General features: G+C 42.7%; 1 protein-coding gene across 6 annotated transcripts in view; it reads right to left on the bottom strand.

Annotated features, from left to right (window-relative positions):
* Window positions 1-4,271, bottom strand: part of PARP8 (poly(ADP-ribose) polymerase family member 8) — a 174,825-nt gene extending 170,554 nt beyond the window's left edge. For 2 of the 6 annotated variants that reach the window (XM_032337435.1, XM_032337440.1), the window contains exons 1-3: window positions 3,138-3,261; window positions 2,949-3,050; window positions 1,967-2,021 (exon numbers count right to left, since the gene is read on the bottom strand). In XM_032337435.1, coding sequence (XP_032193326.1) covers window positions 1,967-2,021; window positions 2,949-3,050; window positions 3,138-3,243 — 263 coding nt within the window. In that variant the 5' untranslated portion in view covers window positions 3,244-3,261. Of the gene's footprint in view, window positions 1-1,966; window positions 2,022-2,948; window positions 3,051-3,137; window positions 3,552-3,583; window positions 3,715-4,084 lie in introns of those variants that run through there. The other 4 variants (XM_032337436.1, XM_032337437.1, XM_032337434.1 and 1 more) reach the window with 4 other exon arrangements.
* Between the last annotated feature and the right edge of the window lie 11,075 nt (window positions 4,272-15,346).

Here is a 15,346-nt window from a genome sequence, read left to right on the forward strand (position 1 = left end):
GTAGTTAATGAAAACAATGCATTTTTATCTTCAGGGGAAAAAAATGTCTTCTCTGCCATTAGCTATAAATACATAAAGAGATTACCATTAAAGGGATTATTAGCATTATTATACTAAAACAAACTTTTATATATCCTTTTGTAGAACAAGATTTTGGGGACACAAAGAAATCACAAGAACAGTCTGTTAAAGTCTTCTTTAGTAGATACACAAATCCCAGGTATTTGAATCTGAGACAAAAGAAAATACTATCCCTTAATAGGATTACACAGAAAAGGAAACATCTCTTACTTTAAGAGCAACCAAGGTGCTTGCTCCTACAGTGAAAACTGAGGTTATTTTAATTAATTATTTATCCCCAACCCCCCGCCCACCCCGCCGCCTTGCTCCTCGAGGCTTCCATACCTTCTTCACCACTTGCTATGTTAACACCAGTTCAATAATTTGCTGATACAGAATTTTACTGCAGCATTTAACAGATCTCAGAGATTAAGTGTATGGCTCACTCCCTCATTGTACAAGAAAGTAAACTGGGCCCAAAAGAACCCAAGCATCTTACTGGAAATAAGCTAGTTAGTTGAAAAACCTACCCAGAGCATTCCCTAGGCCACACCTCTCACTGGGTAAACAGCAGTAACTGTTACAGTGCTCAAGCAGCTATCTACCTGATTGCGTGGAGAATGTTTTCAATGGGACGCATGGCATATTTTCACTGTTAAAATAATCCAAAAGGATATTAGTCATACACCAACCTCCTCTGGATAGTAAGTGTAGGAGCAGCATTAATTTAGCTGAATCTCCTTGAAATTATTCTTTTTATTCACAACTACGGTGATAGTACCACAGTAAATTAAGAAGTACTGTAATTTCATCCTCTCCCAGTAAGTACATGTTATGTGTGTTATGTTCTCAACTAGTAAATCAAATCAATATGCCAGTCCTGGGGCTTAGGCTATACATATGGGAAATGCGATAACCGTTTTAATTAAAGCTTTTTTAAGACACAGATTGCAGCACGGATCCTAAGCATTTTAAAGACTCACATTAATTCCAATCTTTTTAAAAAAATGTATTTACAGAGGAAAGCTGCTTCTGCAATTTATATGTTCATAAATGTTTCCATTAAGCTAAGCAATATTTTGGAATGTGGTCAAATGATAGTGAATGTCAAGTCCTAACAGCAAGGCTAAATCTCTTGACATTTCTCATATGTGGCCACTGCTCTTTTAAACAAATGTCCCCAAAGGGCTAAAAGGGAGAAAATCCTAACTTAACAAGGGAAGACTGCAAGATGTATTTTAAAAGCTACCTTTCATCTTAACTCTACCTCCTAAATACAAAATTGGATTTGGACTTCTTTCACACTGTTAATAATTTAGTATTAATATATGAATCTGTCATACCTCCCCCCAAGAGAGAAGTTATACACTCCAGCTACATATAAGTTCCAAATTCTTTCCAAAACTAAATGTAGAAAACCAAAATACCGCTCCTTAAAAAAAAAAAGTATGGAGAACTGGCAGACTGCTTATTTATGTCACCCTTCAGAAAACATGGAAACACGCAGCCCCAACTCACCAAAAAAATTATTACTTGTGTTGAAACTACTTTGCGACACCTTTTATGTTTTATGCATTTCACTTCATGCCCAGGATTCCGGTTCTTCACCTGCTTGCAGCTATCAACCCCCAAATCTCTCCAGAGCGAGCTACTACTACAGTATAACAGCTTTAATATGAACAGTGCAAGAGTTCTGCTCATTGCCTGTGGCGTGATCTTAGAAACCCTTGAATCAAACATATCTATGTTCCCTCTTATTTAAAACGGGGGGACCTCCAGCCTGGGATGTGGCTAAAGGGCAGCAACGAGAGGAAAAAAAAAAAAACCCCAAACACGGAACATGCTAAGAACAAAGGAAACACAAGCCTGTGAACAGGAAATGAAGCAACTCTATACACACAAATACCTTTTGGGGCCGCCAACGTAGGTGAAAGTAAAGGTGGAGTCTGAGTATCTGAAATCTGAAACGGAAAAGTCCTGTTAAAAGCTACCCCTCGAGTGGGTTTTTAACCTTGGTCATGACTTGGGCCCCCTATTTAGTGGAGCCAAGAGAAGGCCTGGCGGGGAGGGAGGTGTGGGCTGGAGAACCGGGAGGTCCCCTCTCCGCGCCATGCAGGAGGGGGATGCTGCGCACCCCCAGCCGGGTGCCGCGGGAGGCCGCCCCCCGCAACAAGTGCCGGGTGCCATGGCAACGGCGGGAATTTCCCGGTCGGGGAGGCCGGAAGCGGCCCCCGCCGAGCTCGCGGCTGAGAAAGCAAAATGCGATCCTTCTCCCGGGGGAGCAAAATGGACGAAAGGCGACCCCCCAGGCAGGGGAGCAGGGCGCCTCGGGAACCCCGGGAATCCCTTCTCTTTCCGGGGCAACGCACTGTCAGTCGGAGGGGACTAACGGGAGCTGAAGGCGCGGAGATCGGGCCAGCGCTGCCCCCCGGGGGCCTCGGCGCCGGGCGCAGCCGGCCAGCGCAGCGTCGCGCAGCGCAGCGGGCTCCATTCCCGGCCGCCGCCGCTCAGCCCATTGCGCAAACCCGCGGGTCCTCCCCGCCAGGCTCGGCCACCGCCGCTGAAAGCCGGGAGGCGGGCTGGGGCGCTCCGGGTATCCACAGCCGGCTAAAAAAGACCACGCACGGCACCTCCGCCTAGACCCCCGCCGGGGCCACCGTGGTTCAGCCCCCAGAGCTGGTAGCAGCCCCAGACTTGGGGGGGGGGCGCCCCCTCCCCCTTTTCGCTCCCGCTCCCGCTGCAGCAGCTGTTGCCAAATGAACCCCGGAATGGGGACGTGCAACCCACCCCCAGCCCGAACCACACACGTCGCGGTCAGAGAGCTGGGAAGGGGGGCGGCGGGCGGAAGCTGGCGCTGGGTCCGAGGCTCCGGAAAGGCGAGAACTCACCTGCAAACAGGCAGTCCTTCTCGGCTCTGGACTTCTGGATCACGACGTCGATATCCTTCTGAATTCGCTCTTGCCTTGAACACATCCCCATTAAATAAATCCCTGGAAAAGAAGCAGCCGCTATTTCCACCCCACCCCACCCCCCTCGCACGCTTCCAGCTTTCGTAAATATTCAGTTAAAAATGAAACCTCTGGCCGAGGCAGGGGCTGGAGGCGAAGTGGTTTCGGAAGTGATCCTGGGTGAAAGAGGAGGAGGTGGTGGAGGAGGAGGAGGAGGGGGAGGTCGGCTTTGCATTCCCAGATGTGACCGCCCAGCTGCTGCTCGCCACTGCTGGATTCCAATTTCCTCCCCTCCTGACAATGGATGGTGATGACACCGAGTCTCACTTTCTCCCTCCCCCGCCCGGACCAACGGCCGTGGGGGGCCGAGGGTGCTGGAGGCGGCCGGAGAGCGATCACCGGCGGGGCGGCGGGCGCCGGCGAGGGGCGAGCCCCGCTCCGCCTCACGCGCGCACACCCCTCGCGGCCCGCACGCCGGCCTTCCACACCCGCGCACACTCGCGCCCGCGGGCGGCGGCGGCCGTGCCGAGGCTGCTGCAGCGCCGCCCGCCGCAGACCCTCCCGCGCCCAGTCACCGGGTCCCGGCCGCCGGGGTGTGCATAGTATCCGCCATCCCGGGCACAGGCTGGGCGTCCCCGCCCCGGCCGCCGCTCGCGCCGGCAGCTGAGTGGGAATGCAGGTAGTGAAGACTCCCCGGGGCTCCCAGCCTGCACCCCCCCCTCCCCGCCTTCCACCACTTTTATGAATTCGACTCCACTTTCGGAAGGGATTATGAGTCATATGGAAAACCCAAACCGGAGCGGCTGGGAGGGGGGAAGAGGGAAAAGAAAAATCTTTAGAAATTGAAAAATAAATATAACGAACAAATCTTTCCTTGTTGCCACATCAGGCTAGATGGGGAAAAAAGCCTTGACATGACTCCAGACAGACGCTCCCCCCACCCCCACCCCCGGCCCCGGGCCGCCTCACCTCCAGAATCTTTTTCTTCCAGGTGGGGAGGTAGTTCAGTCCCTTTGGGACACCCTTTAGGAAATGCAGCCCCTTTCTAGGGACTTTCTCTACTTCCAAAGACTCGCCAGTTCTTCCCTCCTAGCTATTTCCGTCCATAAAAAATTGGCAGAATCAATGAGCACGTGCCAGGGTCTCCCTAGAAGATGGATATCTGTTTGGCTTGTTTTAAGAAGCCGCCCCTTTGCCAGTCAGTCAAGGGAAAGGTCCTACCATCCTGCTGTCCTCTTCAGAAGTGAGAGAGCGCTCTGATCCTCACTTCCTGTTCTGCCTTAGGACACCTCAGGGCTGAGGTAGCCGTCCTGCCTCTTTATACTGCCCTTTCCCCTAGGACAGGCATCCAAAGGCACTTTTCTTGTTGTTTTTTCCCTCCACTGAGAAGGCTACCCTGAGCAGACCGTGCGTGTCTCCTCTGGTTCTGCATTCCCAGTGCCTGGTGCAGTGCCTGAAAAATAGGAGGCAGGCTTGAAGGCTGGCTGGATGCAGGACTGGTGGTGCCTTGCAGCTTCATTTCTGTGTAGCTACCACAGTCTTAGACAACTTCCTTATCAGCAGAAGTACCCAAGACAGGCTCAGACCCTGAATCAGCCCAGTCTGGATTCTGATATGGGCAACCCACGGTGTGTAGGAGACTTAGAAATGACTCTCATCCCTGACGGGGTCTTAAGATTCTATAGAGATAAATGCAATGAGAAATCATATGTTCCAACCCCTCTGGCCTGCAGAAAAGAAAACACGAAATCATTTGTCCTACAGCCTTGAACACAACACAATCACTGTGAATTTTAAGAAGAAACACTCCTCCGCATTAAGAAGACCGCTGCTGTCTTTGATGTGAAAGTCACAATACAGTACGTTTTCTGTTCAGAACTTCTGAAACTTCCCTAGGGTAGGGCCAAGGTGTGTAGTCCTCTTGGCAACCAAAAACACTTCCTTCTGTTCCACATAGCCAGGAGTATCATGTTTATTTCCCTCCAGCCCTCTGTGCTCTAACTTCTCTAAAATGCTTAAAATCCAACAACTAACCCCAAATTATTTGATGGTTGTCTCTCTATCCAGGAACCTTGCATTCTCAAAGTAGAACCCTTACTACAAATAAATTTGAAATAGTTTTTAAACCTACCTGATGTATTTCTTCTGGATCACCTCTTGGTTTACTACTCCCTTCATAAAATAGGCCTTATTGTGATTTGTCCTATATTTGGCTTTTTTTTTTTTTTTCAAACTTCACAGGCTGCCCTGTTTTTGTTAAACAAAACTGACCTCACTCCGTTCATGCCCTTAAGGTGTGATATATTTAAATACTTTTAAATGTTAAGGGATAACATTAAAAACAAAACAAAACAAAAAACAAACAAAAAAACCCTTTCTCTTTAGTATGCATTTTGCAAGGTAAGTTCCTCTAACAGAAACTGTACCCTGGCATCAGTGTAATATGCTAGATCCTTAGGCATGGTTCTTTCAAATTCAGCCCACAGGCAGTGTCTTATTTATATTACCTCTTACTTAAACATTTAGATTGGTGATTAAAAACTATATGGACGTTTGAGATGAGGAAGTTATATCCCGACCTTAAACACTCCTGTGCACACACACACACAATCACATGAATTCAGAAACACAGCACATAGTAAGACTTTAATCCATTTGTTAAAGAAACAAAAACTATTCACAGTAAGAGAATTCTAGTAGCATGCTATAGGAAATTCAAGATAGTAAGTAATCAATACATTGGATGATTGGGTCTAGTAAAAAAAAAAGTCCCACCAGTTTAGAAAAATGATCCCAAGCCAAAAAAAAAAAAAAATGTATTGGAGGAAAAATGTAAATTCTTCACCTCTGCTGAAAGCCCCAGCTGCAGAAGTAGAAGGTAATGGAAATGTGGCAATAAGTTCAATTATTAATAACTCGCACGTGTCCAGAGCTTATTAGAGCAGCCTGATATTACTGCAAATGCTTTGCATATATTAGCTCATTTCATATTCATAATAATCCTTTATGGTAGCTGTTACTGTAATTCTTCGCATTTTACAAAAGAGGAAACTGAGGCACAAAGGGGATAATGAACTTACCTAAAGTGGGATGTAGACTGCAATGATTATTTTCCCCTCCCCAAAACTTTCAGCAATTGAACTGATCTTTGAGGAAAATGGATGTTCAGAAGCCTCACTTCAGAGCAAACCAGCCTCACCCATGGCAGCGGACCAGGAGTTAAGCCAACAAGAAGCCCTATAATGGATTCTGAAGCAGGCCTGGAACCTATGGGTCTCAAAATAGCTTCTCCTGGTGGCCGCGATCTTTCCCTTTCCTGCATTGAACTTCCTTTCAAATGAATCTCAGTCCTTGGGAAAGTCTTAAGGAAAGGAAAAGCCTGATCTCTCTTATTCCTTGGAAATTAAGAAGAGGGGAGGAGGCAGGATTTGCAAAGAAAACACCCGCTCTCCCAACTTCGTGATGCCACCCTCGGTAGCAAATCCCCATGAGAATGCCCAGCAGCTTTGGTCAGCTGTGGAACCAGCCCTGTGACAATTTGCTCTTGAGGTAGAATCAGAGTGGACGAGGGAGAGCATGAGCCTGAGGGATTACCATGGGAAGAGATGACCAAGAGAATTTCAGCCAAGGGTGAGGATGTGGAGATTTCATCTGAGAGAAATGGGAAGCCACCGGCAGGAAGGTGATCTCAAAATTCTTGTCGACAGTTAGATTTCTAAGAACTTCTTGTGGTGGCTTTGTAATGGAAAGAGATCCATAAAGTTCAAAATGCTTGCTAGACCCAACAGACCCCTCCTAAATGAAGTGGGTTTGGGCAATTCTTTCAGCTTGTGGTATTGCTTTGGGAGAAATGAATCCTGCCACCCTGACTTCCTTTGGTAGGTCTAGCAATCAAAGTATGAGCAAAACAAAGTCACCCTTGAATAAACTTGACAAAGGGGAAGACAATTTTAGGTAGTTTGGCGTGAAAGTCGTCCCAATCTGGTCCTTAGCCTATCTCCTAACAAAATCAAATGGAGCAGTGCGTTTGTCATACTGAAGATTTCATGCACTTTCTAGCAACCTTAAGGCTGTAACATGAAACCCGAACTGCTCTTTTTAGCTCCAGGCTTTTCTTCAATTTAGTCACATTTGTCTCTCAATAAACTTTAATTCTCATTTCTACCAAGAAACATCCTTGGGTCACCTGGTTGGCTCAGTCAGTTAAGTGTCAGGCTTTGGTTCACATCATGATCTCAGGGTCCTGGGATCAAGCCTCACATTGGGCTCCCTGCTCAGCAGGGAGTCTGCTTCTCCCTCTGCCCCTCCTCCCACTCATTCTCTTAATCTCTCCCTGGAAGGAAGGGAGGAAGGAAGGAAGGAGCATCCTTCACTCTGGGTAGATGCCTTACCATCCCATGCAAACAAACTCGTACTTCTCAACTTGTACTCACTTGTTAATTCTACTTCATTTTGAATACCTCTTCTTTTATTTTTAAAAATGCATAAATACTGCATGAATATATTCTCAATGCAAACTATTTAAAGCATATATTAATACAGAGAGTAAAATCTGAAAATTCCTACCCCTAAATCCATTCCTGACCCCAAAGATAATCAATATTAATAGTTATAAGAGAATCCTTCCATTCTGGCATTTAAATATCCACATATGTATGTTCATAGATCTATACATATACATCTTAATTTAAAAGGAACCATATAATATATGTTCTTTTGCAACTTGACTTCTCCACTGTCTTGGAGAACTTTCTCTGGCAGTGAACAGATCTAGCTCATTCCTTTTAGCTACTGCAGAGAATTTTATTGAATGGACTCACCATAATACATTTTAATCATGCCTCTGCAGTCAGGATGGGGTTTTCCAAATATTTTGTGATTAAAACAATTTGCAGTAAATGCACATCTTTATGCATAATTTCAGACGAGATCGGGCACGTTGAGGGTGGTATGGCCGTAAACTTTATGCACAATTTCAGAAGTTTCTTTGGATAGATTGGTCGAAGTGGACTGGATGACAGGGAACTGGCTATTTAAAATTTTGGTAGGTATAAGCAAAAATACCTCATTTTATACTCCACCTAATTCTCTGCATCATTCCCACTAATATGTACTGTAAATCTTTAAATCTTTTTCAGTTGGTTAGATGAAAAATATTTATCTTGCTTTTATTTGTATCTCCCTGATTATTGGTGAGATTGGGCATTTTTTTCAAGTGTTTGTTGGCAATTGAGTATACAAGTATAATTGAGTATGATTGCCTGTCATATCCTTTCTCTGTATTCTCATTGGGGTTTTCTGACTTTTTAGTATTGATTCATAGGAGATCTTTATATATTCTAGATTGCGATGCCTTTTCTGATATAGATACTCTTAGTTAGACAAAAGTTTAAAATTTCCATTTATTAAATAAAATAAAAATAAATAATTTAAAATTAACTCCTTCAGACCAAATACTACCTTCCTCAAAAAAATCTTTCCTGATTTCTCCAGCTGACTAACATTTCTTCTTCCCTGGCTTCTCCTTTTCTAGACTGTAAATTCCTTGTGGGCCGGAGCTGATTTTATTCATCTTAGTACACACAATAGGAATTATTTTAGTATGATAGACAGTAAGTAGTTTAAGAATAATTGTTGGCTTGGCAAGAAATCTTAATTACTGTCTTTTATTGCCGTTGTTTTAAATTCCTTGAAATTTTGAGTGCCCCTGTAGTTCTTTGTTTCCACTGTTCCTAAATATCCTTTGGCATACTGAGTGGTGAGTATACTGGTGGTACTCAAAAATACACATTGATTAATTGATTTCATTTTGTTATGCTCTTTGACATTTCATGCTGTTGTCACAAAAGAGAAACGTTTCCTTAAGAGTGTTCCATTGGATATTAATTTCATATAATGAAATTAATAATGATAATTATTAATAATTAATAATGATATTTATATAATTTATATTTATATAAATATCATATAATAATAATGATATTTCCCTCCAAAATTGTTCTAGATTCAAATAAATTTGGGAAAATGGGATTAAATAAAGGTAATATGCTTCTATCTAATTAATTTGAGGCCTTACTATGCTTAACTAAGAGGGATATGTGGAATTTCTAAAAAGATTTAGATGACTAAACATGTGGGGATTTTGTTGGTTGGATGGGTTTTTGGCAGTGTATTGTGTTTCATTTTAATAATTTCAATTTAATAATTTTAATAACATATATGTTTTAATTCAGGTAAAAAAGTTCCATTATATATTCATTTTCTTCTTTGTGATATCAGCTGTGAAACATTTTTAACATTCATCCCAGGAAAGGCTTGATGTGATGACTGTGATGACTGAGTTGTGAAGCAGAACAGGATCAAATTCTGACTCTCCAACTCACCAGAGATAGAAATTTGAGGAAGGTACACAATCACAATCTGTTATTACCTAAAACCTCAGTTTTCTAGCCGAAAAATGGGAAGAACATGGCTCCTGTCCCTTAATGGCTGAAGAAAAAAGATTAAATGAGATAAGGACATGAAAAAAGAAATGAAGAATTTGCTTAATAAGAATTCATTAGTCTTAAGGAGCCACCTTAAAAATTTTCTGTCTCACTTCTATATGTAATTGACTGATTCCTCCTCTGTTTTCCCAATTAATCTGGTAATTTTCTGTGTTCTTGGGATACATTTGTTACAAATAAGTTGTGAGTCCCTGTGTAGGGCCTTCCTCTTACTCATATTTATAAGTCCCGTGAGCTTGGTGCCAACTGGGAACCCGCACAGATTTGAGGTAGAAGAAGGAGCTGATGGAATTCTAGAACATGTGGTTCCCTGGAGATACATTTCTTTTCTTTCTTTTTCAACTGTTAGAGACATCCATATTTATTTGTTTTGAAAGGAAGTTATAGAAAAGTTGAAAGTACAGAACAAATAACTTTTTTTTGTCTGAAATATTGAAGAGAATTTTGCCAACCTGATGCTCCATTACCCCCAAATACTTTAGTGGGTGTGATAAGCAATTCAACAAATGACCTTCAGGGTATCAGGTCCCAATCTCTGGAAACTATAAATAATATCTTCTAAGGAGAAAACCTTTTTATATATGTGACTAAGATTTTGAGGGATGCCTGGGTGGCTCAGTCAGTTAAGTGGCTGCCTTCAGCTCAGGTCATGATCCTAGTGTCCTGGGATCGAGTCCCACACAGGGCTCCTTTCTCACCAGGGAGCCTGCTTCTGCCTCTGCCTGCCTGTGCTCGCGCTCTCTCTCTCTCTGACAAATAAATAAAATATTTTTTTAAAAAAAGTTAAGGATTTTGAGATGAAGAGATTATCCTAGATTATTGGGCTCCAAATGCCTTCACAAATGTCCTTATAAGTAAGAAGCAGAGAAGACAGAGGCGAGAGAAGCAAGGCAGAAGAGGAGGTAGCAGTGTGACCACGGAGAGATTCTAGTGAAAGAGGAAAGGAAGAGGAAGAGGAGGAGGAGGAGGTGGAGCTATATTTTACTTTTGATTGCTTAAATAGATTTCTATTTCTAATCCTATCATGTCTAGCAGACAGAAAATTTATCTTTAGTTTTTGGGAATTCTACTCCAGTTCTCCTGGGTTGTATTGAAATTTAAGAGAGCTTACACTGTGTGAAGATATTCCTGGGAGGCCAATCCACTCCTTGGTCAGTGGACCACCCAAGTCAACGCTGGAAGCCCTTGTCTCCATCCACATAAGCTCTCCCAACTGCGAGAACAGTGCTTAAATGCTGTGTTAGGAACCACTTGGCTTTCTCTCTGTTCCTTCTGAGGTCTGGTTTGGAGCTGAGTCCCATGCAGACTTCCTCCGTTTCTTTTGTTCTTCACTGCACTGAAAAGATCATGTTGCTAATATTGGGTGGGACAGTAAAGGGGAAGCCCCATTCTCTTCTTGCTTTTCTCAAACATTTTATTTTATTTTATTTTTAAAGATTTTATTTATTTTTTTGAGAGCGAGAACAAGGGAAAGAGAGTGTAAGCTGGGGATGGGGGCAGAGGGAGAGGGAAAAGCAGACTCCCCGCTGAGCAGGGAGGGAGATGCAGGGCTCAATCCCAGGATCTCAGGTACCTGAACAATACCTCCATTACTATAATCCAGTCTTCCTCTTCGAGGTCACATCCAAGGTCAGTATATTCGTCAGGCATCGTTGGTGGTAAAACAGAACTCTAACTCATACTAGCAAAGGCAAGATTTGGTTTGCTGGCTCAAATAACTAGACACAGTACTTGGTTGGCTTACCAAACCAAAGCAAGAGTTGGAAGAGCTAGAGACTTAGGGGGTCAAACCAGAGACTCAACTCAACCTGAATTTTCCCTTTCTTTCCATTTCCATTTCTGCTTCGCCTTTTCTTACTTTCAAATAAAAAGGAAAATGGTCTTGTGGTAATCCCAAACCTATAACATTCTAGCTTAATAAATCCAGTAGGAGAAGGATAACTTCTTTCCTCCAGGACCTATATATTAACCTCATAATAAAATAACATAATTATCAGGATGCCTGGGTGACTCAGTCAGTTAAGTGTGTGCCTTTGGCTCGGGTCATGATCCCAGGGTTCTGGGATCAAGCCCCACATCAGGTTCTCTGCTCAGCAGAGAGCCTGCCTTTCCCTCTCCCTCTGCCTGCCACTCTGCCTACCTGTGATCTCTCTCTCTGTCTCTCTGTCAAATAAATAAATAAAATCTTTGAAAAAAAAATAATTATCTTCCCAGCTTGGATCAAGGGTCTGTCTTCTGTACAGCCACACTGCCAAGTGGATGAAGTGTTATGAGGTGTTAGGCCAGGTCAAGTACAGACTCCACGTTCAGGGTCAGTACTTAGAAACGAATGAAGGCAGTGTCTCATACAGGTCTCTTGCTGGTCTGATTTAAAAAAAAAAAAAAAAAAAATCATTTCCTGCCTCAGTTGACTGCACTTCTCTGGACTGGTTCTGTGGTGTTCACTCATCTTTTGGGATCGAATTATATCAAGAAATGGATTATTTTATTCCTCACAGTGTAGATTTCTTCTCATTTTATTCTCAGAGTAATCATTAGAGCCATAGGCTATGATGAGAGACTATGAGAGAGATCTCAGTGCCCCTCCTCTGTGCTTACCCCAGCGACAGGACTTAGCACACTTACTATCCGTCTTCCTTTTTTAAGAGGCTAAGCAAACGTGCTCAGAAGCCGAGTCATTTGCTGTGTTCAACAGTATTTCTCTTATAATTAAACTAATGTGGGAAACACCAGAAAACACTCAATAAATACTCATGAAAAGCAACATAACGGTATCCTTCCACAGTGCAAAATGGAAACACAGAGAGAGGGCACATAACTCAGACTGGGGAACAGGGTTTGTAGGTAGATGCTGAGTATTCAAAAAAAAAAAAAGGGAATAAAGAAAGAGAAAAAGGACATTCTAGGCAGCGGGAAGCTCGTGGAGTCTATAATGTGCTGAGCTCGTCCACATAAGCTTGCACGCCCATTGGTACACATCTTTTCCTCACTCCACAGGCAGTGATTTTTATATTGGGAGCTGGAAACAAACTATAGTGGGGTAGTATTTACCACAGAAATAAGGAACCTTAGACAGTGAAAGATTTTGAAAGGGAAAGCACTACTTGATGTGACTTGCTCAATGTCTGCTGGGGAGAGTTCTTCTTCAGTGGTTTTGCACGACAAACTTGGTGGAGGGACCATCAACGGCCACCCTGTACTAAATGTCTACAGCCCTGGGGAGTTTACTGCCTGTCCTATCAAATCAGTCTTAGCCAACTGCTTAGCCTTGAACTATGCCAGGCTCAACCCAAGCTTGAGTCCCTCTGGACCAGGTGCGGGCCCCATAGCTGCACCACTTTAAATCCATCCCACTTACTCGTATGTCCCACAGAATACAAATCTGTTTCCTCCTGCCACCTGGCACACCAGCCTCCTAAAATGTTGACATTAGCAAGCTTCCAACCAAAAAAAAAAAAAAAAAGGTTGCCAACTCTAGCCATATTTTTCTTTTTTTGTCTGGGCTATTTTAGGTGTGGGCCTGTCTAATGGTAGAGACATGATCTAAGTGGGTTTTCACAGTTCTTTGAAATCTAGGAATATATATAGAAAGACAAGTTTATTTTAAAAAGACACATCCAGAGATTGGAAGGAAAAAAGTGTTCTTTTGGGGTGGGTGAGATGGACGCTTACAAAACAGCAGCCGCCCCGTGAGCTGGAGGAAATGAGCAAAAACACTGGAGCGCTCTTTCCAAAGTCACTTTGTAGCTTTTCATTTAAAAATTTGCTTTTATAAAAACATGAAGTGTTCTCCTTGGACAGACTGTTATAAACGTCTTTCCTGACATCACAGAAAAATGCTTTCTTCCTTTTCCCCTAGGTCTGATCCCTGAAATCAATCCACAGAGTCTTCCCACCCTGAATCTGATCCTCTCTCTCCTGGGGGGTTTTGGCCTTTCTTTCTGCCCTGGGTAGGAAATACTGTGTGTTTGAAATGATTGTTCTACCTGTTGAAACTTCTTTTAGTTTATGCAGAAAATTTACAATAGAACCAGGAGTTGGAATTCCTATCGCTATCACTAGTTACTGTCATGGAGAAGTGGTTACAGAAGAATCTAATGGGGATAATTTCTAAAAATGCATTTTTCTTCTCCCATCTTATGAAAGTGCATCATCCATGAAAAAGTTGCCATAGGGCGAATTTTTGTAAATCAAAATGTGTCATTCACGTTAACTGTATACAATGACTTCAAGTATTAACAAAGCAAACTTATGATTTTTAATGTCTGTATTGAAGTTTAATGGAAGAGATTCCAGTTTTACTTGAAAATCCTCCAGTCCTTCAGCCTACGTGGGAGAAGTGTCCTCTTTATTGTTGGTGGTTGTGTGACTCTTTTTGGCCTCCCGTGAAATGGAGTCTACCAGCTGCCTTGGCCTTTGGGCTTGTCCATTGACAAGCTTTGGTTAATAGGTTGTTCACAGGTATGAAATCAACAGAAGCTAGAAATGTGCTAGTGTGTCTGGACTTGCTCTCTTGCACTTCTGCCATCACCACGAGAAGATAAAAACCTAGGCAATCTGCTGGTTCTCAGAAGGGTGAGAGCATGTAGGGTAGGGTAGACCTGGATTCATCTTGCAATTTGGAGCCAAGCCCACTCTACCCCAGCCTAGATCAGGCTCAGACACATGAATGAGAACAAAGGATTGTTGCTTTAAACCACGGAGTTTGTAGTTTGTTCCCCAACAGTATTGTGTTAATTGTTGACTGACACAGACAGTAAAGGCAAAATAAATCAATAAAATGAGGCAAACAGTCTACCAGACCATTACTAGCATAACCTAGACAATCGAAGGTTTTCTCAAAAAGAAAACCTAGTATAAAAAATCACCAATTTTAAACCTACAAAGATGCTTTCTGGGTGGCTCAGATCATGCTCTATAAGCTGAAGGGACAGCTTGAAATCAAACTTTCAAAAAGTCAGATTCTTTAAATCTGAGTGGCTACATTTTATACTGTACCTAGAAATCATAGCAAAGTGTTAAGAGTCATTATTTCTGAATAGTGGTATTATGAATGTTTTTTCCTTATTTAAATATTTTTTGATAACAAGATTATTAGGATAATTTCAAAACATTTTGTTTTCTTTTATTTATAAAGGAACAAATTTAGCCTGTTTTTCAAATTACAGATTTTAAAATAATCACTTGCGTCTCAGCAGGAATTTCAGAACTAACAACAAAAAATGTGGAAAGCTAACATTGCTACACTTCAATAAGTGAGGTATTTATTTTATTTTTATTCTACTTTTCTGAACTATAAAAGAAAAAAAATTAAGATTTTATTTTATTTTCTTAAAGATTTTTTTTTTTTAATTTGACAAAGAGAGAGAGAGAGCGAGAGCACACAAGCATGGGGGTGGCAGGCAGAGGGAGAGGGAGAAGCAGGCTCCCAGACTAGCAGGGAGCCGGATGTGGGCCTTGATCCCAGGACCCTGGGATCATGACCTGAGCCAAAGGCAGCTGCTTAATGACTGAGCTGCCCAGGCACCCCCCAAAATATTTCTTCTTAAAATAAACCTTTTCACTAAAACCCAGTTTCTGGGGATGCATTTAGATATTGTTTATCTGATTTCAGTAGAAAGCTCTGTAATAGTGGTGTATCTTATCAGGGTTCAGAAACAAGTATTTCTCTTCCACATAAACTTTCCACAACCTTCCATCTAGTGACACTGTAAGGCTGTGATTATCCATCCCATAAACACTGATAGGGATCTCCTGTGATCCCAGGCACAATGCTACCAACAGGAATCTGCACCACAGGTCACAGGGGGGTAAGTTCAGTGAGCATAACCC

Source organism: Mustela erminea, chromosome 3 (genome assembly GCF_009829155.1).
Source record: "Mustela erminea isolate mMusErm1 chromosome 3, mMusErm1.Pri, whole genome shotgun sequence".
Classification (NCBI taxonomy): Eukaryota; Metazoa; Chordata; class Mammalia; order Carnivora; family Mustelidae; genus Mustela; species Mustela erminea.